We start from the raw sequence: 25,538 nt of genomic DNA on the forward strand, positions 1-25,538 counted from the left end.
TTACCTCCAATTTTTCAGCCAAGAGACCCTCAGTGCCCCCAGACCTCAATCTCATCTGCATGAGTTCATTGATGGCTGACTGGTCCCCTGAGAGAGAAAGACAGGAAAATCTTCAAGGGTCTGGTCTGTTTTCTTGAGAATCACTAGATTCAACTCAGACTTAAAGAGCTCTTCCCCCTTCACATGCTACTTCAGTGAATCTGCAGTACGATCTGTTCTCTGAAGACAAGTCTTTTATAAAGAATGAAACTGACTGGGGCAATGAAAATACTCCATATGGTATATAATGGTAAATACATGTCATGAAACATTTGTCCAAACCCATAGAATGTACAATATCAAGCGTGAACCCTGATGTAAACTATGGACTTTGGGAGATTATGGTGTGTCTATAAAGGGCCATCAATTGTAACAAATGCACCACTCTGGTGGGGGAAGATGCTAATGGGAGAGGCTATGGATGTGGGGAGGTGGGGTTACATGGATCTCTGTATCTTCCTCTCAGTTTTGCTGTGAACCTAAAACTGCTCTAAAACAGTAAAAAATGAACTCAGCCGGAGATTCAAGACTGCTCTTCGGGGGTACACAGCACAGCAGGACAGACACAGAAGCAGAACCGTCTTCTATAATTTTGGGCAGGGCTGGCTTCAACAGTTCTGCTTTTGCCATCAACCAAAACTCAGGGCAATGATGGAGGCAAAGTTAGATCAACTCTCTAGGCTCTCTGAAATGAGCTCCCAGTAGGCCATCTGTCAATGTTCAAGTTGAGTATAATGCCTTGATCCCTGCTCTCACCAATATTATATGCACAATAGCGGATGTTGGGTGAAATCTCTTCCACACGTTGGTTATACAGCACAGCCTGCTCCTCTGTGAAAGCACTGGCTAGCTTCTCATAGATAGTTCTGCAAGAAAAGAAAAGCCAGGTTTTACATCAGCCGTATATAAGAAAAACTCATGGGGAACACAATGACTAAAAACAAATTATGGCCTTTTGAAGCTCTCCTACCAACTACCATAACTGGCATGTTCTAAGGATGAAAGAGTCATCAACATTTTTATAGGAAAGAAAAGTCACCCTCACTTTCACAGAAACAATCCATTATCTGATCTGCAGCTTAAATTTGACTATCTATAATTAAAACTGGCCACAGCCTTTGGACTATAGGACTTACTTGCATTTGTTAAAAGCCTCAATGGCAGCTTTCCATTCTTGATGTTCAAAACGTAGCATTCCTGAGAGGTAAGCTGTGTAAGCCTGTGAGGAGATGGAAGAGGAGGAACTGCTTCAACAGCAAACCAGTGCTCCCACTCAATCTTCCTTTATTGGCTTCTAACTTTGATATCAAGAATATGGATATGGGCCAGGTACAATGGCTCACACCTGTAATCCCAGCACTTTGGGAGGCTGAGGTGGGAGGATCACTTGAACCCACAGTTCAAGACAAGCCAGGGCAATATAGCAAGACCTTGCCTCTACAAAAAAATTTAAAAATAAAAATAAATTTTAAAAAAGAAGAAAAAAAAAAGAACATGGATATGGGCTGGGCGTGGGGGCTCACAGCTGTAATCCTAGCAATTTGGGAGGCCGAGGCAGGAGGGTTGCTTGAGCTCAAGAGTTCAAGATCAGCCTGGGCAACACAGCAAGACCTCATCTCTACCAAAAATTAAAAAAAAATTACCCGGGTGTGGCCAGGCACAGTGGCTCATGCCTGTAATCCCAACACTTTGGGAGGCTGAGGTGAACGGATCACCTGAGGTCAGGAGTTGGGGACCAGCCTGGCCAACATGGCGAAAACCTGTCTATAAAAATACAAAAAAATTAGCTGGACATGGCGGCAGGCGCCTGTAATCCCAGCTACTTGGGAGGCTGAGGCAGAAGAATCGCTTGAACCTGGGAGGCAGAGGTTGCAATGGGCTGAGATTGTACCACTGCATCCCAACCTGGGCGACAGAGTGAGACTCTGTCTCAGAAAAAAAAAAAAAAAAAAAATTAGCCAGGTGTGGTGGTGTGCACCTCTAGTCCCAACTACTCAGGAGGCCATGGCAGGAGAACTGCATGAGCCCAGGAGTTCATGGCTGCAGCGAGCCATGACTGTGCACTCCAGCTTGGGACAGAGTGAGACTCTCTTTCTAAAAACAAACAAAAAGCCCAAACATATATATATATTTTTGAGATGGAGTCTTGCTCTGTCCCCCAGGCTGGAGTGCAGTGGCACAATCTCAGCTCACTGCAAGCTCCGCCTCCCGGGTTCACACCATTCTCCTGCCTCAGCCTCCTGAGTAGCTGGGACTACAGGTGCCCGCCACCACGCCCAGCTAATTTTTTGTATTTTTAGTAGAGACGGGGTTTCACCATGTTAGCCAGGATGGTCTCGATCTCCTGATCTCATGATCTGCCCACCTCGGCCTCCCAAAGTGCTGGGATTACAGGCATGAGCCACCGCGCCCGGCCTAAGAATATGGATATATTAATCACAGGTTGATTTTTAAAAAGAAATACGTATTTAACCAATAAAATGTGATACACAGGCAATTTATTATGATTCATTCACTTCCCAGGAAAGAACTTCAAAAGAAGGAAATTTGTTTTCTGCATTTTACTTAACAGCCATTTTCTGAGCTATAACATAAGCATCAGAAGTTGAATAAAACCTTGCAATATCTACCATCTCTTTTTTAAAAAACTCACTTCCAAAAAAAGTTCTTACTTTGTGAACTTTCCAGGTACAAGATTGTAAGCTTTCATCTATGTATCAAAACATGACCTTTCTTAAAAAGTTACAGCTAGTTGGCCACGTGCAGTGGCTCACCCTTGCAATCCCAGCACTTTGGGAGGCCAAGGCAGGTGGGCGGATCACGAGGTCAGGAACTCGAGACCAGCCTGGCCAACACAGTGAAACCCTGTCTCTACTAAAAATAAAAAAAATTAGCCAGGTGTGGTGGCACGTGCCTGTAATCCCAGCTACTCAGGAGGCTGAGGCAGGAGAATTGCTTGAACCTGAGAGGCGGACGTTGCAGTGAGCCAAGATCGCACCACTGTACTCCAGCCTGGGCGACAAAGTAAGACTGTCCCAAAAAAAAAAAAAAAAAAAAAGTTACAGCTAGTTATAAAAAACCAAGAGCTTGAGAATACTCATTCTATTTTATGGAATGAAGCACTGCCCAATTTTAAAAAAAGGATAAAAAAAACAAGAGCTGATAAGCAAAACACGCTAACTTCTCTTAAAAGCAAGTTCAGAAAGTTTTTTTCCTCTCCTATCACTTTCTAACACTAAGAAACTCTGTTCTGTTTAACTGTAGCTTTTTAAAATGTCTTTCATCTCCACAATAAACAAGCTGAATGTTGAGGCACTAACCTGAGCCTCTAATTTGGTCTTGGCATCCACGCGATTGCTCTCACACAAGCGTTCCAATTCCTCTGCATGCTTCACGGCCTTGCGTAGGCGAGATAACAAGTGAAACCGTTTTCGGGGTTCAGTGTTGGCTTCCTGTTTCAGCTGCATGGCGTAGCTCCAGGCTCTTTCAGCATCCATCAGAACCAGAAGCAAGTATCTAGACCAGAGACAGAAGTGGGGAGACAATAAAGACCATCAACAGACCCAGATATTCTCTGAGGCGTAATCTTCGGCTTCTCGGCTTTTCTTTATACTCTTCCCTCCTTTGCCGCTCTCAAAACAACTCTTCTGATATTCTCAGCCATGACTCTAAACCAGTATCTCTATTCCCAACCTGGGCTCAATCTCAGGTTTCTCATCATCTACTAGACACATCTCCTTGAAAAGCCTCTACCACCTCAAACTCGGTAAATCCAGAATCGTGACCTACCCCTCCTGAATGTTGTCAAACAGACACAGTCTAGGCACACGATCTGGCCTCATCTTTGAATCAACACCTCCTTCATCTCAATCCAGTTAGAAAAGTCCTTAAGAGGCAGTATATTGGCTGGGTGCGGTGGTTCACACCTATAATCCCAGCACTTTGGGAGGCCGAGCCAGGCGTATCACCTGAGGTCGGGAGTTCGAGATCAGCCTGGCCAACATGGTGAAACTCCATCTCTACTAAAAATACAAAAATTAGCTGGGTGTGTTGGTACGCGCCTGTAATCCCAGCTACTTGGGAGGCTGAGGCAGGAGTATCTCTTGAACCCAGGAGACGGAGGTTGCAGTGAGCTGAGATCACACCACTATACTCTTGTTTGGGCAACAGGGCAAGACTCCATCTCAAAAAAAAAAAAAAAAAAAAAAAAGAGGCAGTATATTAAAGTGGTGATGAACAAGGGCTCCAGAGCCCAGGACAGAATCCCAGCGCCACCGCTTACTAGCTGTGTGACTGTGGGCAAAGTATTAACCTTTCTGCGCACCACTCTCCCATATAATAATACAAATAACACATTTAGACCAGAACCTGGCACTTACTAAGTGCTCAGTAAGTTCGTTAACTACTTTATTATCATACTGGTGAATCTTTCTTTACTGCCTTGATCAATCTGTCTTAAACTTCAGCTTAACCTTGTCTCTTCAGAGTAAAGGATCTTGCTATCATAAGATAGTCCAGGCTCGGTGTAGTGGCTCATGTCTGTAATCCCAGTACACTGGGAGGCCAAGGTGGGAGGATCACTTGAGGCCAGGAGTTTGAAACCAGCCTGGTCAGCACAGCAAGATCCCTTCTTTACAAAAGAAAAAAGAGAAAAGTTAGCTGGGCATGGTGGTACACGCCTATAGTCCCAGCTACTCAGGAGGGTGAGACAGGAGGAGTTCAAGGCTGCAGTAAGCTATGATCCCACTGCTACACTCCAGCCTGGGTGACAGTGAGACCCTGTCTCAAAAAAAAAAAAAAAAAAAAAGGGAGAGTCCAGATTTCTCCCAACTGGTTCTCATGAGATTTAATCACTACATCCTGCTGCATCCTATTATGATCTCCAGGCTCTAGCTTTCTGAGTGTACACACCAAGCTCACAGCCTTTTCACTGCCTGAGTAGCAGCTAACAAGTGTCCAGAGCTTTACAGTTCCTAGACTGCACGCACGGATACCAGGGCATGCTGCTTCCCCCAACACAGAATGTTCTTCACTCTCCCAAATCCTTCAAGGTCAAGCCTCCTCCATGTGGGCTTACTGACTTCCCTGTCAAAAGCCTTCAAGCTCAAGTCTCCTTTCCAAGGCTTCAGAATGCTGAACAGTAAATGATATACAACATGGCACTTTTACTGTAGCATTCCCTGGTTTGCACTGACCAACATTTTTCAATAAGATGAAAGTCAATGAGGTTCAAGGACCATGCCTCCTCTCCTTCTATATCTAGTGTGTCACAACTACTCTGCTGATGTAGCACAAAGCAGCTCTAAACAATACCTATGTGAATGGGCGTGGCTGGGTTCCAATAAAACTTCATTTACACAAAAGGTGGCAGCAGCGTAATTTGGCCCGTAACTGTGAGGAAGACCCGGAGGCCTTGACTACATGTTGCTTGACAGACTAAAAATTCTTCAGCAAATGCCAAGCACTGGTGTATTCAGCACTGAAATACAAGACTCTTCTATAATAATTTACACACCAGCCAGGCGCAGTAGCTCACATCTGTAATCCCAGCACTTTAGAAGGCAAGAGGCGGGTGGATCACCTGAGGTCAGGAGTTCAAGACCAGCCTGGCCAACATGGTGAAACACTGTCTCTACTAAAAATACAAAACTCAGCTGGGCGTGGTGTCACGTGCCTGTAATCCTAGCTACTCGGGAGGCTGAGGCAGGAGAAGCTTGAACCCGGGAGGCGGAGGTTGCAGTGAGGTGAGATCATGTCACTGCACTCCAACCCGGGCAACAGAGTGAGACTCCATCTCAAAAAAACAAAAAAAAACAAAAAAACACACCACTCAATTTCATTAAGATATATTGATATATGCATCTAGTTTCAGACATTGAAATTTATATTCTAGAAACCTTACCTGATAATCAATTAGATTCTAATCACTGACTTCAACATTTGCCATCCCAACAGGTTTTTGTTTTTTTTTTTTGGTTTTAAAAAGCAGTTTAATAGGCAAGAAGGGAGAAGGAAAAAGCTTCCCTGTACAGAGACAGAGGAAGGGGGGCTCCAAAGCTGAAAGAGTGAATCCCACCCCCTCCTTTTTTTTTTTTTTTTTGAGATGGAGTGTCACTCTTGTTGCCTAGGCTGAAGTGCAATGGTGTGATCTTGGCTCACTGCAACCTCTGCCTCCCGGGTTCAAGTAATTCTTGTGCCTCAGCCTCCTGAGTAGCTGGGATTACAGGCACCCACCACCATGCTGGCTAATTTTTATATTTTTAGTAGAGTTGGGGTTTTGCCATGTTGGCCAGGCTGGTCTTGAACTCCTGACCTCAGGTGATCCACCCGCCTTGGCCTCTCAACATCCTGGGATTATAGGCGTTAGCCACCGCACCTGGCCCCAACGCAGTTCTTGAACAACCTAATGAACCTCTTTGAGCCTCAGTTTCCTTGCCTTAGAACACAGGAATAGTAAACAATGCCCATCCCACAGAGCTGCAAAGAGTCACCAGAGATAATTAAAAGGTTTGGCATGAAGTCTAGCACATGTCATTGTTCAATAAATGTATTAGCAAGATGTAATTTGCAACTAGCATGGAGCAGTCAATACCTATTATCAGTCAGAAGCTCTTCAGTCACTTTCTTCCCTGTGAATTTGTGTCTGTTCCCCATCTTGAAGTTGAGTGTTTTTCGAAGACGTCTTTGTCTACGGGAACAGTAGCCCCTGTAAGAAACCACAGACAAAACTCACTCAGCCAAGCTGAGAGTATTTTGAATAATAAATTCTGCAATAAGGCAAAGTCAAGGGTCAATGGTTTGGGGTATTATACTTATGGTTACTAGAATTTTCACATATCAGCTTCCAAACATTTTTTTCTTTTCTTTGAGACAGAGTCTCACTCTGTCACCCAGGCTGGAGTGCAGTGGTGTGATCTTGGCTCACTGTAGCCAGGCTCAGTCAATCTTCCCACCTCAGCCTCCCGGGTAGATGGGACCACAGAGGTGTACCACCACACTTGGCTAATTTTTGTACTTTTTGTAGAGACAGGGTTTCACTATGTCACCCAGGCTGGTCTCGAAGTCCTTGGACTCCAGCAATCCGCCCACCCCAGCCTTCCAAAGTGCTGGGATTACAGGCATGAGCCACCATGCCCGGCCCTAAACATTTATTGAACAACTAAAACATGGAGGGCAATATGATTGGTATTATAGGAAACACAAAGAGATGGAGGACACAGTGCCCATGTTCAAGGAACCCACATTAAAATTGAGGAGAATCATGCAGAGAAAATGGCAACCAAGAAAACAAGGCAAATGTCAAGTTGAATGGACATGGGTAATCATTCTCTTGTTAGCACCTTTGGCTGCAGTGGACTGATGGCGGGGCCTAGAAAGAATGAGGGGATGGGTGCAATGGCTCACACCTGTAATCCCAGCACTTTGGGAGGCCGAGGCGGGCGGATCACCTGATGTCGAGAGTTCGAGACCAGCCTGACCAACATGCAGAAACCCTGTCGCTACTAAAAATACAAAATTAGCCAGTTGTGGTGGCACATGCCTGTCATCCCAGCTACTCGGGAGGATGAGGCAGGACAATCACTTAAACCTGGGAGGTGGGTGTTGCGGTGAGCCGAGATTGCGCCATTGCACTCCAGCCTGGGCAACAACAGCAAAACTCCGTCTCAAAAAAAAAAAAAAAAAAAAAAAAATTAGCCAGGCATAGTGGGTGGGTGCCTATAATCCTAGCTACTCGGGAGGCTGAGGCAGAGAACTGCTTGAGCCCGGGAGGTGGAGGTTGCAGTGAGCCGAGAACACGCCATTGCACTCCAGCTTGGGCAACAGAGCAAGACTCCGTCTGAAAAAAAAAGAAGAAGAAGAAGAATGAGGAGGATTCTAACGAATGTAAAGAAAGCAGGGAAAGGGGCATCCTGAGAAAGACTAGGATGACACCAAACATATGGAGAAAGAACTGCAGGCAGGTCTGAAGAAAAGTGAGGAAGCAAGCCAATTAGGTTATCGCCAAGAAGCACTACAAATGTCACCTCTATGCCAAGCCTCCTCCTCTATGCTCATGTAGCTCTTTATTCTTCCTTCTATTACAGTGTGTGGCATTATAATTATGTTCTCACATAGTTGTCCACTCATATAAATCCCTTTAGTGCAGGGAGAATTATTTTTTGAGACAGAGTCTCACTATGTTGCTGTTGCCCAGGCTGGGCTTGAATTCCAGGGCTTAAGCAATTCTCGGGCCTCATCCTCCCAAGTAACTGGCACTACAGCATGTGCCACCACACCAGGCTAGGATTTCATTTTTAAATTTTCCACAATGCCTTACCACAGTGTCTAGTATGCAGATGTTCAATACATACATTTTGACTAGTTTTTTATATAAATAAATAAATATATAATTGCACCAACCTTTAAGTCAAGGTAATATAGCACATAATTTACAATACAAAATGATAGTTCAATACTACTTCAGGGGGCCGGGCGTGGTGGCCCACGCCTGTAATCCTAGCACTTTGGGAGGCTGAGGCAGGCAGATCACTTGAGGTCAGGAGTTTGAGACCAGCCTGGCCAACATGGTGAAACCCTATCTCTACTAAAAATACAAAAATTAGCCAGGCATGGTGGTGCATGCCTGTAATCCCAGGTACTCGGGAGGCTGAGGCAGGAGAACTGCTTGAACTCGGAAGATGGAGGTTGCAGTACACAGAGATCGTGCCACTGCATTCCAGACTGGGTGACAGACCAAGACTCTGTCTCAAAAAAATAAGTAAATAAATAAAATGAAATAAAAATAAATAAATAGGCCAGGCACGTTGGCTCACACCTGTAATCCCAGCACTTTGGGAGGCTGAGGCAGGTGGATCACCTGAGGTCAGGAGTTCAAGACCAGCCTGGCCAACATGGTGAAACCCTGTCTCTACTAAAAATTAGCCGGGCGTGGTGGCATGTGCCTGCAGTCCCAGCTACTCAGGAGGCTGAGGCAGAAGAATCACTTGAACCCGGGAGGCGGAGGTTGCAGTGAGCCGAGATCGCGCCACTATACTCCAGCCTGGGCGACAGAGTGAGACTCCGTATCAAAAATAAATAAAATAAATACTACTTCAGCATCTCAATCAAAGCTACCAGGGTATAGATTATTTAAAAGAAAAAGAAAAAAAAAAAAAAGAAATAGGCCAGAACCGGTGGCTCATGCCTGTAATTCCAACACTTTGGGAAGCTGAGGTGGGTGGATCACCTGAGGTCAGGAGTTTGAGACCAGCCTGGCCAACATGGCGAAACCCCATCTCTACTAAAAATACAAAAATTAGCCAGGCATGGTGGCACATGCCTGTAATCCCAGGTACTCAGGAGGCAGAAGCAGGAGAATCATCTGAATCTGGGAGGCAGGGGCTGCAGTGAGCCAGGATCGCACCACTGCACTCCAGCCTGGGTGACAGAGTGAGACTCCATCTGAAAAAAAACAAAAAAAAAACAAAACAAAAAAACAGCTACTCAGGAGGCTGAGGCAGGAGAATAGCTGGAACCCAGGAGGCGGAGGTTGCAGTGAGCCAACATTGCGCCACTGCACTCCAGCCTGGCGACAGAGCAAGACTCCGTCTCAAAAAAAAAAAAAAAAAAAACAAAGCAAGCAAACAAACAAAAAAAAAAACAATGCTCTAGACTTTCTAGTATATTTTCTGATATAGCAGAGTAAACAGGATATTAACAAAAGCAAAGCAAGTCCCACAATGATTTCCAAACATATTGTATGTGATACCAACCTGTACCTCTGAAAATCTCCATGCCGTAAACCATGCTGCTGCTGGGATTCCTTAATAATCTGAAGAACTAGAGTCAAGATTAAGGAAAATCTTACGATGGCAAGAATCCAAACAAATCAAAACCTGTACCATCAGTCTGTATCTGTGTCAAATCACAACACATTAAACATTTGTGAAATATAGCCGGGTACGGTGGCTCATGCCTGTAATCCCAGCACTTTGGGAGGCCGAGGCGGGTGGATCACCTGAGGTCAGGAGTTCAAGACCAGCCTGGCCAGCATGGTGAAACCCTGTCTCTACTAAAAACACAAAAAATTAGCCGGGTGCAATGGCAAGCGCCTGTAATCCCAGCTACTCAGGAGGCTGAGGCAGGAGAATCGCTTGAACTTGGAAGGCAGAGGTTGCAATGAGCCAAGACAGCGCCACTGCACTCCAGCCTGGGTGACAGAGCGAGACTCAAGTCACACACGCACACACACACAAATTTGTGAAATATTTAGTACACTAGTGAGATCTTTTGTAACCATTTTCGATATCTATCTTGTCACAGGACAGGGCTAACCTACAGAAAAACTGATTGCCTGAACTGTTACTACTTGCAAACTGAAAAAGGAGGGCACTACTGGCCACTGGAAACTGCCAAAACCCAGTTTAAATTAAGCTGATGGATTCTAAATGCTGACTATAATTGGGGTGCTTCACACCAATTTACACCTGGACCCCACATTTTATTCATTCAGATTCAGGTTATAAATGACATGTACTAAACCTCCATTTGCATAATCTCCAACACCTGCCAAATCTAACTTTCCTTAACAGCTGTGACGCTTAGAGAGTCTATGATTAGCACATGTCAACCAAGCTAGGCCACAGTTTGCATAAAAGTATTAAGGTGTTTCTTTTAAAAGAAGAACGACTGACCAAATTCTCCTTTTAATAATCTTAAAATATTTAAGATTATGTACTAAACTTTAGAAAGTGCAATGACCTTCATCTATATAGGTATAGTTTTCTCTTCATGTTTCCTCAACACTTCTCTAGAGACATATTTTAAAATAGTGAACACTAAAAGGACTCTTTAAATTACTAAAAAGGGACAAAGAGATTAAAGGTCTCAGTAAAATCAGGGCTTGCTAACGTCTACTTGGAACTATTACCAGTAATTCAAAAAATTTAACTCCAAACCCCTGAGAACTTTAAGCACATTAAGATGTCAAGTTGAATGTGTTATTTCAGAAACTCGCCTACATTTTCTCCATTTGTTATTCATTTCAAAAGGTCACAAACTAGTACCACAAGCTCTCGGTTGAGATACACACTGATGGAAACTAGAAACCGATTCCTCCAGCTTATATGAATGACTGTCAGCAAGATAAAATGCCTACAGACCGATCAGAAAAAAATGACACAATCGATATTAACTACGGTAACTTACAATCAAAATGGGCAACAAGTTTTTCCTCTGAGTCAATCTTTACTTCCACTTTCAAAGTATCAAGCTGTAGGTTTTACTACTCAGTCTACGACAACAGTCAGACAAGAGTATTAAGCCAAATGTCAACACTGCAGTTTCCTCTCCCTAGTTCAGTGGCTCGAGGTGCCAAAGCAAGGTGCTCAAGGTGTCACCTGGTCACAAGCCCTCCAACTGGACAACTGCGGGGCACCAGGGGAAACCTGCCTGATATCCCAGTGCCACTGGAAGAAAAGGACCTAGCCAGGAGGGCGAGGGGGACACGAGGAAAGACTAGTTGAGAGACAGACCCCCCCGGAATTCTGAGCACCAAAAAGTAAGGGCGAGAGAAACTGCAACCCTCGGCCTCTCCTGCCAGGACTTGTCAGGACCCGCCGCCTTTCCCGCCCCCAGCCCTCCAGTTCGACACGTAATCATTGCGAGTTAGGCCCGATTACTCTAGGATACTCTCCAAACTCAGGCTATCCCCAAATTCTTTGTTTGCCTTCGATCCGGCCGAAGGGCGTTCGTTTTCTTTATTTTCTTCCCCTCCGGCACCACGTCCACCGCCGCTACCGCCGCCGCCACTGCCGCCGCCACTGCCGCCGCCGCCGCCGCCGCCTGGGACCTGCTTCTCAGCAGCCATCTTGCCCCTGCGCCGCAGAGCAAGACGGGATAGGGGAGGCGGGACGACCTGGGCGGGTGAGAGCTGGACCTGCCTGGCCGGGCTGATGGGATAGCGGCGGACTCCGCCACTGTGGGCCCTTGCTGCAGCAGGGCGCCATGTGCTGGAGCGCGCCTGCGCGAGGGATCCTGTCATTCCGGGTCCGGAATTGTGGCTGGCTAGGTGGGGACTTGAGGCCGCAGTGAGACCGTGGCTGCTGAGATCTCAGGGGTAGTCCCAACTCCCACCCACCAAGGGCGGAGAACCGGAGGTGGACCCCACGTCCTGCATCCTGGACTGGGGATCTGGTTCACGTCCTGCCCAGCAGAAAGCAGGAGACCAAAGACACTGGATTTCGGGGTGTCTGCATCCCCAGGGACTCAAGAGATGGGGTCCTCCCTACCGGAACGGGACACCCCGTCCGTAAGGGACCCGCCTCTGCCTGCCCTTTCCTCTGAGGCTGGCCGTAAGAAAGCCAAGCCGGAGGACGCCCTGCGCAGTCAGCAGACGGTGTCCTAACGGGGGAACTTTCTCAGACCGCTTGGGACCGTGGACCCCTGCACTTTGGGGCCGTCAGTCCAAAGAGGGAGAAGTGTTGAGACATGGGAAAATATGAATTTTTGCTCTGCACCTTCTAGAGTCTGAGACCTGGGATTCCAATCCCCGCTCCGTCATTAGCGGCAGGGACATGTAACTTAATCTCCCTGTAAATCTGTTCCTTCATCTATGAAATGGGGATAACCAATTTAAGTGGTTGTTAGGAAGATTAAATGACGGATTTTTTTTTTTTTTTTTTTAGATAGAGTTTCGCTCTTGTTGCCCAAGCTGGAGTGCAATGGTGCGATCTCAGCTCACTGCAACCTCTGCCTCCTGGGTTCAAGCCATTCTCCTGCCTCAGCCTCCGAGTAGCTGGGATTACAGGCGCCTGCCACCACGTCCCGCTAATTTTTGTATTTTTAGTGGAGACGGGGTTTCACCATGTTGGCCAGGCTGGTCTCGAACGCCTGACCTCAGGTGATCCGCCTGCCTCGGCCTCCCAAAGTGCTGGGATTACAGGCGTGAGCCACCGCTTCCGGTCTCAGAGGTCAGGCGTTCTAGACCAGCCTGGCCAACACGGTGAAACCCCGTCTCTACCAAAAATACAAAAATTAGCCAGGTGTGCTGGTGGGCGCCAGTAATCCCAGCTACTCGGGAGGCTGAGCGCTTAAAACTCAGGAGGTGGAGGTTGCAGTGGGCTGAGATCGGGCCACTGCACTCCAGCCTGGGTGAGGGAGTCAGACTGTCTCAAAAAAAAAAAAGTAAGTGTCTGGCCAAGTGCGATGGATCACACCTGTAATCACAGCACTTTGGGAGGCCAGGCTGAAGATTGCTTGAGGCCAGGAGTTCAAGACCAGCCTGGGCAACATAGTGAGACCCCTGTCTCCACACACACACACACACACACACACACAAAATTAAATTAGCCAGGAGTGGTGGCACCCACCTGTAGTCGTGGCGACTTGAGAGACTGAGATAGAAGGATTGCTTGAGCCCAGGAGTTTGAGGTTACAGTGAGTTATGATCATGCCACTGCACTCCAGGCTGGGTGACAGAACAAGACCCTATCTCTAAAAATAAGTAAATAAATTTTTTTAAAAAGTAAGTTTCCCAAATGTTCATTGATAAGTGAATGGAAAAATAGAATGTGGTATAATGATACAATGGAATATTATTTGACCATAAAAAAGGAGTGAAGTGGCCAGACACGGTGGCTCTTGCCTGTTATCCCAGCATTTTGGGAGGCCGAGGCAGGTGGATCACCTGAGGTCGGGAGTTCAAAACCAGGCTGACCAACATGGAGAAAACCCATCCCTACTAAAAATACAAAATTAGCTGAGTGTGGTGTGCATGCCTGTAATCCCAGCTACTCAGGAGGCTGAGGCAGAAGAATTACTTGAACCCGGGAGGCAGAGGTTGTGGTGAGCCGAGATCCTGCCATTGCACTACAGCCTGGGCAACAACAGTGAAACTCCATCTCAAAAAAAAAAAAAAAAAAAAGGAGTGAAGTACTGATTATACTACAATGTGGATGAACTTTGAAAAACATCATGCTAAATGAAAGAATAAAGGCTAATGGGTATGAGTTTCTTTTGGTGGGGAAGAAAATGTTCTATAAGTGATTGTGGCAACTGTCACACAACTCTGTGAATATACTAAAAGCCAAATGAACACTTTAAATGGGCAAATGGTATGATATGTGAATTATATTTCTTTTTTCTTTTATTTTTTTTCTTTTTTCCTTTTTTTTGACATGGAGTCTCACTCTGTCGCCCAGGCTGGAGTGCAGTGGTGCGATCACGGCTCACTGCAACCTCCACCTCCCAAGTTCAAGCAATTCTTCTGCCTCAGCCTCCCAAGTAGCTGGGACTACAGGCGCGTGCCACCATGCTTGGCTAATTTTTTTTTTTTTTGTATTTTTTGGTAGAGATGGGGTTTAACCATATTGGCCAGGCTGGTCTCGAACTCCTGACCTCGTGATCCGCCTGCCTCGGCCTCCCAAAGTGTTGGGATTACAGGTGTGAGCCACTGCACCCAGCCATGATATATGAATTATATTTCAACAAAGCTGTTACCAAAAAAAAGTGGGATTATGTTAGTCCTCTAGTCAAAACCATGCACTGCTGCCTCATTTTATGGAGACTACATGCCACAATCCTTAGATTGGGGGAGAAAAAAATCCCTACACGCTATGTGGCTCATGTCTCCTACCAATCCCCTTGCTGGTTCAACTCAGGTCATACCATCTTCCCTGCCTCAGGAACACAGGCACGCTCCTACCTTATGGCCTTTGCACTGGCTGTGGTCTCTCTCTCTGAAATGCGTTTCTGGCCAGGCATGGTGGCTCATGTCTATAATCCCAGCACTTTGGGAGGCTGAAGTGGGAGGATCGCTTGAGCCCAGGAGTTCGAGACCAGCATGGGGAACATAGGGAGGCTCCATCGCTAAAAAAAGGAAAGAGGCTGAGCACAGTGGCTCATGCCTGTAATCCCAGCACTTTGGGAGGACAAGGCAGGTGGGTCACCTGAGGTCAGGAGTTTGAAAACAGCCTGGCCAACATGGTGAAAACCCATCTCTACTAAAAATACAAAAAATTAGCTGGGTGTGGTGGCGCATGCCTGTAGTCCCAGGTACTCGGGAGGCTGAGGCAGAAGAATTGCTTGAGCCCTAGAGGCGGAGGTTGCAGTGAGCTGAGATCGCACCACTGCACTCCAACCTGGGTGATAGAGTAAGACTCCATCTCAAAAAAAAAAAAAAAGAAAAGAAAGAAAAGAAATGCTCTTCCCCTACATATTTGCTTTGCTAGCCCATCACCGCCTTCAAGTCTTTGCTCAAATGTCAACTTAATGAGGTCTGCCTGACCATCCTCCTTTAAATTGTACCATCACCACCACCCTGGTACTCCCAAATCCCCTTACTCTAAACTACTTTTCCCGCAAGTACTTATCAACTTGCAATAGCTTAATATGTTATGTTTATTGTATGTCTCTGTTGCTAGAAAGTTCACGGAGGACCTTGATCTTTGTAGAGCTCACTGGTATAGTATATCCTAAGGACACAGAACAATGCCTAGTAAGGTGCAGCTGCTTAATAAATATTTGTTGAATAAATAAATGGTAAGCATCTCATAAACACAAACTGTTATCATCTTCCTGTTCAATGGGTAGGAAGGCAGGGCAGGGGTGTGAATAAGGTTTCCTTACCAAGAGGAGGGGGTAGCTGGGCTCCTGAGAGGCTTTTTTCTTGGGGGAAAAAAGAGGAAAAAGAATATTCTTGACACTGGGCCCTAGGGACCAGGACAGGGGAAGGTGAGGCAGATATGAAGCTGCAGAGACAGAAGGTGGTGATTTTCAGACCCAGCGGACGGTGAGGCTTAAGTTCTACTTAAATAGTAATGATTCATTGTCCCAAATGCTTGATGCAGAAACAAATGTTTAAGTTTTATTGCAACCTAAACACCATCCAGGGAAATGCTGCTTGTGTGTGGAACTCTACTATTTTTTTTTCTTTTTTTTTTTTTGAGACGGAGTCTCACTCTGTCGCCCAGGCTGGAGTGCAGTGGTGCGGTCTGCACTCACTGCAAGCTCCGCCTCCCGGGTTCACACCATTCTCCTGCCTCACCCTCCCAAGTAGCTGGGACTACAGGCGTCCGCCACTACGCTAATTTTTTGTATTTTTAGTAGAGACGGGGTTTCACCGTGTTAGCCAGGATGGTCTCGATCTCCTGACCTCGTGATCCGCCCGCCTCGGCCTCCCAAAGCACTGGGATTACAGGCGTGAGCCACCACGCCCGGCCCTGAACTCTATTTTGAATTTCCTGAAGGTATACGGAATAAGGTCAGGAGAAAAAGAATAAGGATCTGATGCATTCAGATTTAACTAACTGGGCTCAGGCCTCTCCCATACATCTCATTCCTTTCTCAGCAGATCCCTTTTAGAAGGAAGTGTTACCATTTCCTTGTTACAGCTGAGGAAACTGAGGCACGGAGCCAAAGACAGAGCCTGACACAATAGATGCTCAATATATTGGATTGAATTTGAGGGAAAACGTTCAATGGGGAAGAGAAGGGAAAAAGGTGGCCAGGCTCGGTGGTTTACGCCTGTAATCCCAGCACTTTGGGAGGCCGAGGCGGGCGGATCACTTGAGGTCAGGAGTTTGAGACCAGCCTGGCCAACATGGTGAAACCTCATTTCTACTAAAGATACAAAAATTAGCCAGGCGTGGTGGCGGACGCCTGTAATCCCAACTACTTGGGAGGCTGAGGCAGGAGGATCACTTGAACCTGGGAGGCGGAGGTTGCAGTGAGCCGATATCGTGCCACTACACTCCAGCCTGGGCGACAGAGTGAGACTCTGTCTCAACAAATACAAATACAAATACAAAAGAACTAGCCAGGCATGGTGGTGGACGCCTGTAGTCCCAGCTCCTCAGAAGGCCGAGGCAGGAGAACCGTTTGAACCTGGGAGACCGAGGTTACAGTGAGCCGAGATCGCGCCACTGCACTCTAGCCTGGGCGAAAGAGCCAGACTCCGGGGCCCCTCATCCGCCTCCGCCCCGCGTCTCCTCCCCCCGATCTCCCAGGGGTCCTCTTTTGAGGGCACCTCCGCCCCTCGACGGTCCCGGGATGTCCTGCGCGCCTGCCAGGCTGCAGGGAAGCGCCGAGGCGCGCGGAGTCCGAGGTCAGTGCTCCCTGCGGCGCGGCGCACACGCAGGGTCCGGGGTCGACCCCTCCACCGCTCCGGCGTCTGCCGGGGAAGTCAGTCCGCCTGGTCAGCCCAGAACACCCGAATCCGGGGGCTGGAGCTCGGTAGCAGGCACAAGCGCCACTCTCCGCCTGCGCCGTGGAATGCGCGCCGGGACCACTCCGCAGCCCTTCCCCCAGCGCCGCTGGCCGCTGCTGGGGACAACCTCGCCCTCCTGTCTCTTGCTCCTCCTCCTGACCCCAGCGCACCCCCATCCCCGCCCCAGATGCGGCAAGGCTCTCTTCGCCTTCAGCCCGGCAGAGTCGAACTAGGAGTTGCAGCGGCCGCAGCCCCGGGAGCTTCCCGCTCGCGGAGACCCAGACGGCTGCAGGAGCCCGGGCAACCTCGGGGTCGGCGGCACCATGAACGTCTCGGGCTGCCCAGGGGCCGAGAACGCGAGCCAGGCGGGCGGCGGGGGAGGCTGGCACCCCGAGGCGGTCATCGTGCCCCTGCTCTTCGCGCTCATCTTCCTCGTGGGCACCGTAGGCAACACGCTGGTGCTGGCGGTGCTGCTGCGCGGCGGCCAGGCGGTCAGCACCACCAACCTGTTCATCCTCAACCTGGGCGTGGCCGACCTGTGTTTCATCCTGTGCTGCGTGCCCTTCCAGGCCACCATCTACACCCTGGACGGCTGGGTGTTCGGCTCGCTGCTGTGCAAGGCGGTGCACTTCCTCATCTTCCTCACCATGCACGCCAGCAGCTTCACGCTGGCCGCCGTCTCCCTGGACAGGTGAGCCAGCGCCTTGGCCTCCCTGGGAGATGGGCATCCACGCGAGGGATGGAGCGGGAGGCGGGACCGGGGATCAAGAAGGGACGCGCAGAGTGGGAGAGGACACTAAGAAGGCTGTGGAAGACAAGTGGGTGCGGAGGAGGAAAAAAAGGAATAAGAATGGGGGACCATGGTGTCCCTCGGTTAGATGCGTCCTGGGGCCTGGAAGCCTGGAGAATGTGGCTCTCCAGCGCCGCCCGCGCCTGACAACGCGCAGCATTTCCCAGTACGACGCGTTTGTGCGCGTTCGTCTCGCTTGAGCTTAATGCCCCCGTGAGGGTGGGACAGGACAAAGTGCCCAATGTACAGAAGAGTTGAGTTCCTAAGTAACTCGCTCAGAGTCGCCAGCCAGGGATCGGGTGCGTGACGTGACCGTCTGTCTCCTGCAGCCAACTTCAGGCGCCTCCACTGCGCTCGCCTCCAAGCCACGGTTTGGTTGGTTGGTGCAGCTGGCTCAGGTCCAGGCTGTGGATCTTGGGTCCTTTGCGAGGATCCACTCTGGAGTCCCAGCGAGCCTGCCTAAAGGTCCCTAGCTCAGTCCCAGCCCACTCTGCCCCTCGCCTCCAAACAAAATAAAACCCAAAACAAGTAAGGGGCCGGGAGAAGAGCGTGCCCTGGGGTTCTTCCTCCCCAGCCAGAGGAGAGCGAGAGAGGCACATTCGGGAGAGCGCGGGACTCAGGTGGAGCTTGAAAGGACACTGGGATGGTTCCTGGGGAGGAAATCCGGGTATTTCCCCTCTCCCTCCTCTGGAAAAACAGAGAGGCGAGGCCAGACTGCCCCCACACCTCCTGTAGCCACTGAGCGCGAAGTGCGTTGGTTCCGAGCTCGCTGGTGGGATCCACAAAGCTCGGATTCTCTCAGGAATCCCCTGAGAAATTAACTGTCCCTTGCCCAACATGTCTTCTCCAGGCTGTCTGCTAGAGCCTCAGGCGCCTCCGCCCTCCCTCCCGCGGCACCGTCACCAGTGGGTAGTCACAGCCTCCCGGAGCCCATAGCCGGTTCTCCAACCTTTAGTCTTCTGTGGCTTTGGGGTGCCCTCTCGGTGGAGACTGTGGTTGCAGTCCCCGGGGGCAGCGGGAGAATGGCTTGGAGGCACACCTTTCCTGCTGCCGGGCCCGCCCCATTTCCAGGCTCCGCTGAGTGTCTGGGACACGCTGGGACGCCCCCACCTCCGCCCTCACGCCGAGCCTCACCCCCACCTCTTGTGTGTGCGGTGTAACCATGCGTTAAGGACCTTCCTCGAGAGCAGCGTTGGGCCCGAGGTGCAGGGGTCGCGGCCCGCCAGCGTGAATGCGCCCGCTCAGCCGACGTCTCCCTTCCCGGTCTGACCGCAGGTATCTGGCCATCCGCTACCCGCTGCACTCCCGCGAGCTGCGCACACCTCGAAACGCGCTGGCAGCCATCGGGCTCATCTGGGGGCTGTCGCTGCTCTTCTCCGGGCCCTACCTGAGCTACTACCGCCAATCGCAGCTGGCCAACCTGACCGTGTGCCATCCCGCGTGGAGCGCCCCTCGCCGCCGCGCCATGGACATCTGCACCTTCGTCTTCAGCTACCTGCTTCCGGTGCTGGTTCTCGGCCTGACCTACGCGCGCACCCTGCGCTACCTCTGGCGCGCCGTCGACCCGGTGGCCGCGGGCTCGGGTGCCCGGCGCGCCAAGCGCAAGGTGACACGCATGATCCTCATCGTGGCCGCGCTCTTCTGCCTCTGCTGGATGCCCCACCACGCGCTCATCCTCTGCGTGTGGTTCGGCCATTTCCCGCTCACGCGCGCCACTTATGCGCTTCGCATCCTCTCGCACCTGGTCTCCTATGCCAACTCCTGCGTCAACCCCATCGTTTACGCGCTGGTCTCCAAGCACTTCCGCAAAGGCTTCCGCACGATCTGCGCGGGCCTGCTGGGCCGTGCCCCACGCCGAGCCTCGGGCCGTGTGTGCGCTGCCGCGCGGGGCACCCACAGTGGCAGCGTGCTGGAGCGCGAGTCCACCGACCTGTCGCACGTGAGCGAGGCGGCGGGGGCCCTTCGTCCCTGCCCCGGCGCTTCCCAGACATGCACCCTCGAGCCCGGTCCCGGCCCGTCCTGGCAGGACCCAAAGGCAGGCAACAGCATCCTGACGGTTGATGTGACCTGAAAGCACTTAGCGGGCGCGCTCGGATGTCACAGAGTTGGGATCATTGTTGGGGGACCGTGGGGAGAGCTTTGCCTGTTAATAAAACGCACAAACCATTTCACATGCAGTGACAGCGCTGTTTCGAGTTTCTCATTGTCTTGAGACGCTGTGGGAAGAAGCCTCTGGGGCTTCACAGAGGGGCTCCCTAGGGATAAGTGCGGGACCCTTTGCAGAGCTACCAGGAAAGAGGGCTGACCACACCTCAGGCAGCCGGGTTACAATCCGCATAAAAATCTGAGTCTGGGGAGCGTGCGACAGAGGCAGGCAGATTGTTTAAGGCGTTCGATAAAGTCGGTCGATGACAGACACAGATGCGTGTTCCCAGCCGCATTTGTGCTCTGGTGTGTGACAGGTCTGTCCTTGCCTGCTTTCAGCTCCCAGGGCCCCTTTGAGTCTGGGCAGCCCAGTCAGTCCCCGTCCATTTTTGGCCTTAGCTTTTCCTTCCCTGGCTACGTCTGGGCCAGGATCAAGTCTCCAGCAGCTGTTTCACTCCGGGGGGCCAGGAAAGTCTTTCCCTGGCAGGTTGGGCTCCAGGTGCACAACACTGCTGGGCTGGGGCAAGCTGAGAATCCGCTTCAGGACAAGAATGTCCCAGGGCTCATGAGTTGGCCTTTACCTGTTGTCAGGTAGAACGCCCTTCCCAGAGGCTTTTATTTGCTTGTGTGTGTGTGTGTGTGTGTGTGTGTGTGTGTGTGTGTGTGTGTGTGTGTGTGTGTGTGTGTGTTTTGGTTGTTGTTGTTTTTCTTTTGAGATGGAGTTTTGCTCTTGTTGCCCAGGCTGGAATGCAATGGCACAATCTTGGCTCACCGCAACCTCTGCCTCCCAGGTTCAAGTGATTCTCCTGCCTCAGCCTCCTGAGTAGCTGAGCTTACAGGCGTCCACCACCATGGACGCTAATACGGCTAATTTCTGTATTTTTAGTAGAGACGGGGTTTCACCATATTGGCCAGGCTGGTCTCAAACTCCTGACCTCAGCTTCCCCAAGTGCTGGGATGACCAGAGTTCTTTTGTTCTTTTTTTGTTGTTGTTGTTGGGGGGGAGTGGGGTGGAAGGCAGAGTCTCGCTCTGTCGCTCAGACTGGAGTGCAGTGTTGCAATCTTGGCTCACTGCAACCTCCACTTCCTAGGCTCAAGTGATCCAGCTTCAGCCTCCTGAGTAGCTGGGACTACAGGTGCATGCCACCACACCCAGCTAATTCTTGTGTTTTTGATAGAGACAGAGTCTCCCTATGTTACTCTGGTCTCAAACCCCTGGGCTCAAGCAATCTGCCCTCCTTGGTCTCCCAAAGTGCTGAGATTACAGGCATGAACCACCATGTCCAGGGTTCTTGAGCCAAGGCTCTTTACACAAAATCACTTCAGTGTTTAAGGAGAGCAGGGAGACTCTCAAGGCTGTCCCCATCTCACATCGTTAAGCACAGAACACTCTGACCAAGGGTTTGGGTCTTAGGTAGGCTGGTGTCAGCCACTGAAATGCAGGGGACACTCGTGGGCCCTGATTGGAAGGACAAAGTCGGGGAGAGGTAGAGGTCCTATGCCTGCCAGGTCCCCCTGGGCAGGCATTGAGCGTCTCAACAGGTTCCAGGTGGTGGAAATGGAGCGGGACAGGGACACCAAGGCAGGTGCAGTGTGGGCGGGGCTGGGTCCTGGGCTTTATCTTTGGGCGTTTGCGGAACTGGGGCAGGGGCTGCCAAGTCCACGGCCCCAGAGTCCTTGCCCAGAGCAGCTGCCTCCGGCTAATTGCTCAGCTGCCAGAGAAGTGACTGGAATAGAGGTTGTAGCTTAGGCACTGCTGCTCCCTCCAGTCCCTCCGTGCAGCTGATGATGGCCCTATGGCCCCTGCTCCATCTCACCTTCCTGGGGTTCAGCATTACCTTGCCGTTGGTCCACGGGCAGGGATTCCAAGGGACAGCAGCCAGTAGGTGGAGGGCAAGGTCATAAGCTTTGGGATTTGGGCCCCAGGGCACCTGAGTGACCTTGACTTTTATCTCTCAGTCTGGCCATCCCTCTCCAACATCAACTTGTCCAAGAAGGTTCAGGAAGGCATCCAGATCCCGAACAATGGGAGTGCGCCCCTGCTCGTGGATGTGCAGGTGTTTGTCTCCAACGTGTTTAATGTGGTAAGTGCCGCTAGGCCAAGGGCCCCAAGTGCTGAGCTGGGCAGGGAACAGGACTCAGCCCTGGATAGTGCTGGGGTCTCCTGCCGCGTTCTTTCAACACAGCGCTCACCCTGAGGTGACACATTGCCCTTCCCCCAGGACATCCTGCGATACACAATGTCCTCCATGCTGCTGCTTAGGCTGGTGAGCTTCTATCCCTGGGGAGGTGGGATGGGAAAGCCCAGCTGAGTCCAGCTCAGAAGTACCAGCCTTCATCAACATGCTGAGCTTAGGGACATGGATATGTGGAGAGCAGGAGCCTCAGTGGTGCCCTTGTGTCCCCAGTCCTGGCTGGACACTCGCCTGGCCTGGAACACTAGCGCACACCCGCGGCACGCCATCACGCTGCCCTGGGAGTCTCTCTGGACACCAAGGCTCACCATCCTGGAGGCGTAAGTGAGACAGTTCCTGCCCCAGGAATCTGCCATGCATAGCCCTCCTTTTCCCCATCTACAACCTAGAGGCTGTCTGAGTGAATATGCCCCTCCTGGCGGTCCCCGCTGGACTAGCAGTGCACCTCCACTGCCTCGAATTCCCCTCCCACTGCCAGAACTCTGATGGCAGCTGGGGTTGGGGGTGGGATGCCAGGGTCTCCCCTCGGCCCCGTCCAAGAAGGTACCTTTCCCCACAGGCTCTGGGTGGACTGGAGGGACCAGAGCCCACAGGCCCGAGTAGATCAGGACGGCCACGTGAAGCTCAACCTGGCCCTCACCATGGAGACCAACTGCAACTTTGAGCTCCTCCACTTCCCCCGGGACCACAGCAACTGCAGCCTCAGCTTCTACGCTCTCAGCAACACGGGTGCTGACAGGGCAGGGGCTGCAGGGTTGGGGAGGGGAGGAGGAAGGTGGGGGAGGGGAACTCCCAGGTCTGTGATGCAGGGGCTGGGTGTGGGGGAAGGGGCGAAGGCAGACGGAAGGGGAACTCCCAGGTCTGTGTTTAGCAGTCTACCCCAGGCTTAGGGGGGCAGCACCTGCTCTCCCACTGCGCCCCCCACTCGAGTGGCAGCCCATCTCTATGCTCAGCGGTAGCCTCAGGGCCCCTCTCTAGGGTCACAGACTCAAAGATTTGCAGCAGCTCTGCAATCCTAGAGGTCCGAGCACATCAGTCTTCTGTCCTCCCCGGAGCAACTGCCCTCCACAGCCATGGCCTGACTGCAGTGGCTCGGCCCCTTGCAAGGCCAGAGGCTCAGGTTGCTGTGGCCTCACTCCTGGAAACCACCTGAAGGTGCAGCCACCCTGTATAAACCCATCGGGTGACGTCTAACTTGGCAGAGAAGTCCTACCCTTCCCTCCATGAGAGACCACAGCGGTAGCCCTGGGGATCCTGCTTCAGGTTTGAGACGATAGACTGACGAGCCTGTGACCACTTCTCCCTCCATCATGAAGTGGTCCAAAGTACATTTATTTTTACAATGAAAGCTCATCTATGAATCTGATAAAGGCCTTCCTTTAACTGGAGACAATTTGGGATGTTGCTAAACAAGGTTTGGGAAGCCCTTCTATGGATCGGTTTTGTCTCCAAGTCTGTCCCTGCCAAAAGCCATCAAAAGTCTCCATCACCCCTGGGCTCCAGTCTGCTACCCCCAGACTTGGCAGCTGGGATCTCTCCTTCCTGGTTCATAGTTCTCATTCCCACCCCTCAGCGATGGAGTTAGAGTTCCAGGCCCACGTGGTGAACGAGATTGTGAGTGTCAAGAGGGAATACGTAGTTTATGATCTGAAGACCCAAGTCCCACCCCAGCAGCTGGTGCCCTGCTTCCAGGTGATGGTGAGTCAACTCGGGAGGAGGCCGACAGAGGGCTGCTGGAGGCGGGTGGGAGTGAGGATGCACGGCCAGAGGCCAGGCCCCATGCCGCCGATGCCTACCTCCTTCCTCCCCCTGGAAGGCCCTGACTTTTCCCCTTCCAGCTGAGCCTGAAGAACACGGCACTCAAGTCCATCATCGCTCTCTTGGTGCCTGCAGAGGCACTGCTGTTGGCTGACGTGTGCGGGGGGTTGCTGCCCCTCTGGGCCATTGAGCGCATAGGCTACAAGGTGACATTGCTGCTGGGTTACCTCGTCTTCCACTCCTCCCTGGTGCAGGCCCTGCCCAGCTCCTCTTCCTGCAACCCACTGCTCAGTAAGCCCTGCTCCCTTACCCAGCCTGCCCTGTTTCTCCCCGGTCACCCACTGGTGCTCAGCTCACTGGGCACCAGAGACACAGGGACTGGCCCCTGAGCATCTCCCCGTGCCCTGCCTCCCCCAGTTTACTACTTCACCATCCTGCTGCTGCTGCTCTTCCTCAGCACCATAGAGACTGTGCTGCTGGCTGGGCTGCTGGCCTGGGGCAGCCTTGGGGCCAAGAGTGGCCCCAGCCCAGTCCCGAGAGGGGAACAGCGAGAGCACGGCAACCCAGGGCCTCATCCTGCTGAAGGTGGGCAGGGGCTGGGGGGTAAGGAATGAGGCCTAGGTGCACACCCAGGGCTGGGGTGAGGGCGCCGGGGTCCAGGCGTGCGTAGAGGCTCCTTGCATCCACCCTGCTGGCTGTCCTGTCCCTGGTCTCCACCATGTCCTCCTTAGAAGAAACAGGTCTGGGGCAGGAAGCAAGCTTAGCCTCCCTGAAGTCCCAGGTGACCTCAATCCCCTGATAACCCACGCCTTGCACAGCCTAAGAGGGTGTTTCTTCAACTGAAGATGGCCTGAAATGGGCCAGACCCAAATTTTCATCAGCTGAGGATCTAAGAAAGGAAGCGATACAGGCTGATGACCCCTGGGGTTCGCTCTTCTGCTCATGTTGGGGGGACCTTGAAGAACAGCTCCTTTCCCTGTATCTCTCCCCACAGAGCCCCCCAGAAGAGTAAAGGGGTCACAGAGAAGCTGGCCTGAGACTGCTGACCGCATCTTCTTCCTCGTGTATGTGGTTGGGGTGCTGTGCAGCAAATTCGTCTTTGCAGGAATCTGGATGTGGGCAGCGTGCAAGTCTGACGCAGCCCCTGGAGAGGCTGCACCCCATGGCAGGCGGCCTAGACTGTAAAGGGGCAGGGCCTGGGCTGCACACATTAGGATGAAGTTTGCTTTCCCATGGCTGGGGGAGGGCCATGACAGGGTCTCTGGATTAAGCCACGCTGAGCCCTCCCTCTGCTAGCACACAAGCACAGAGTGTGAAATAAAGCCATCTCCAGTGCAAGTGTGCCTCAAAGGTCAGTCTTCATTCTCGTCCTAAATAGGTGGGGCCCTATTTTTTGCTTCCAACCCCCACTTTGCTCCTTAACTTT

The 25,538-nt window shown here is 51.2% G+C and overlaps 3 protein-coding genes across 3 annotated transcripts in view; 2 read left to right on the plus strand and 1 right to left on the minus strand.

Moving 5' to 3' along the window:
• SRP68 (signal recognition particle 68) overlaps positions 1 to 12,151 on the minus strand; it is a 37,892-nt gene extending 25,741 nt beyond the window's left edge. Inside the window, exons 1-7 of the mRNA XM_054457471.2 lie at positions 11,710 to 12,151; positions 9,792 to 9,858; positions 6,632 to 6,745; positions 3,360 to 3,555; positions 1,176 to 1,258; positions 796 to 905; positions 5 to 87 (exon numbers count right to left, since the gene is read on the minus strand). Coding sequence (XP_054313446.2) covers positions 5 to 87; positions 796 to 905; positions 1,176 to 1,258; positions 3,360 to 3,555; positions 6,632 to 6,745; positions 9,792 to 9,858; positions 11,710 to 12,061 — 1,005 coding nt within the window. The 5' untranslated portion in view covers positions 12,062 to 12,151. The remainder of the gene's footprint in view (positions 1 to 4; positions 88 to 795; positions 906 to 1,175; positions 1,259 to 3,359; positions 3,556 to 6,631; positions 6,746 to 9,791; positions 9,859 to 11,709) is intronic.
• Positions 12,152 to 17,074: 4,923 nt separating this feature from the next.
• GALR2 (galanin receptor 2) lies at positions 17,075 to 20,194 on the plus strand. Its single transcript, XM_054456720.2, has 2 exons — positions 17,075 to 17,915; positions 19,290 to 20,194. Exons 1-2 carry the CDS (start codon positions 17,548 to 17,550, stop codon positions 20,083 to 20,085), a joined length of 1,164 nt encoding a protein of 387 aa, XP_054312695.1. The 5' UTR covers positions 17,075 to 17,547; the 3' UTR covers positions 20,086 to 20,194.
• Positions 20,190 to 25,450, plus strand: ZACN (zinc activated ion channel). Its single transcript, XM_063655844.1, has 4 exons — positions 20,190 to 24,052; positions 24,193 to 24,403; positions 24,530 to 24,697; positions 25,107 to 25,450. Exons 1-4 carry the CDS (start codon positions 23,786 to 23,788, stop codon positions 25,295 to 25,297), a joined length of 837 nt encoding a protein of 278 aa, XP_063511914.1. The 5' UTR covers positions 20,190 to 23,785; the 3' UTR covers positions 25,298 to 25,450.
• Positions 25,451 to 25,538: the final 88 nt, after the last annotated feature.

The sequence above is a fragment of the Pongo pygmaeus genome, chromosome 19, assembly GCF_028885625.2.
Source record: "Pongo pygmaeus isolate AG05252 chromosome 19, NHGRI_mPonPyg2-v2.0_pri, whole genome shotgun sequence".
Taxonomy (NCBI): Eukaryota; Metazoa; Chordata; class Mammalia; order Primates; family Hominidae; genus Pongo; species Pongo pygmaeus.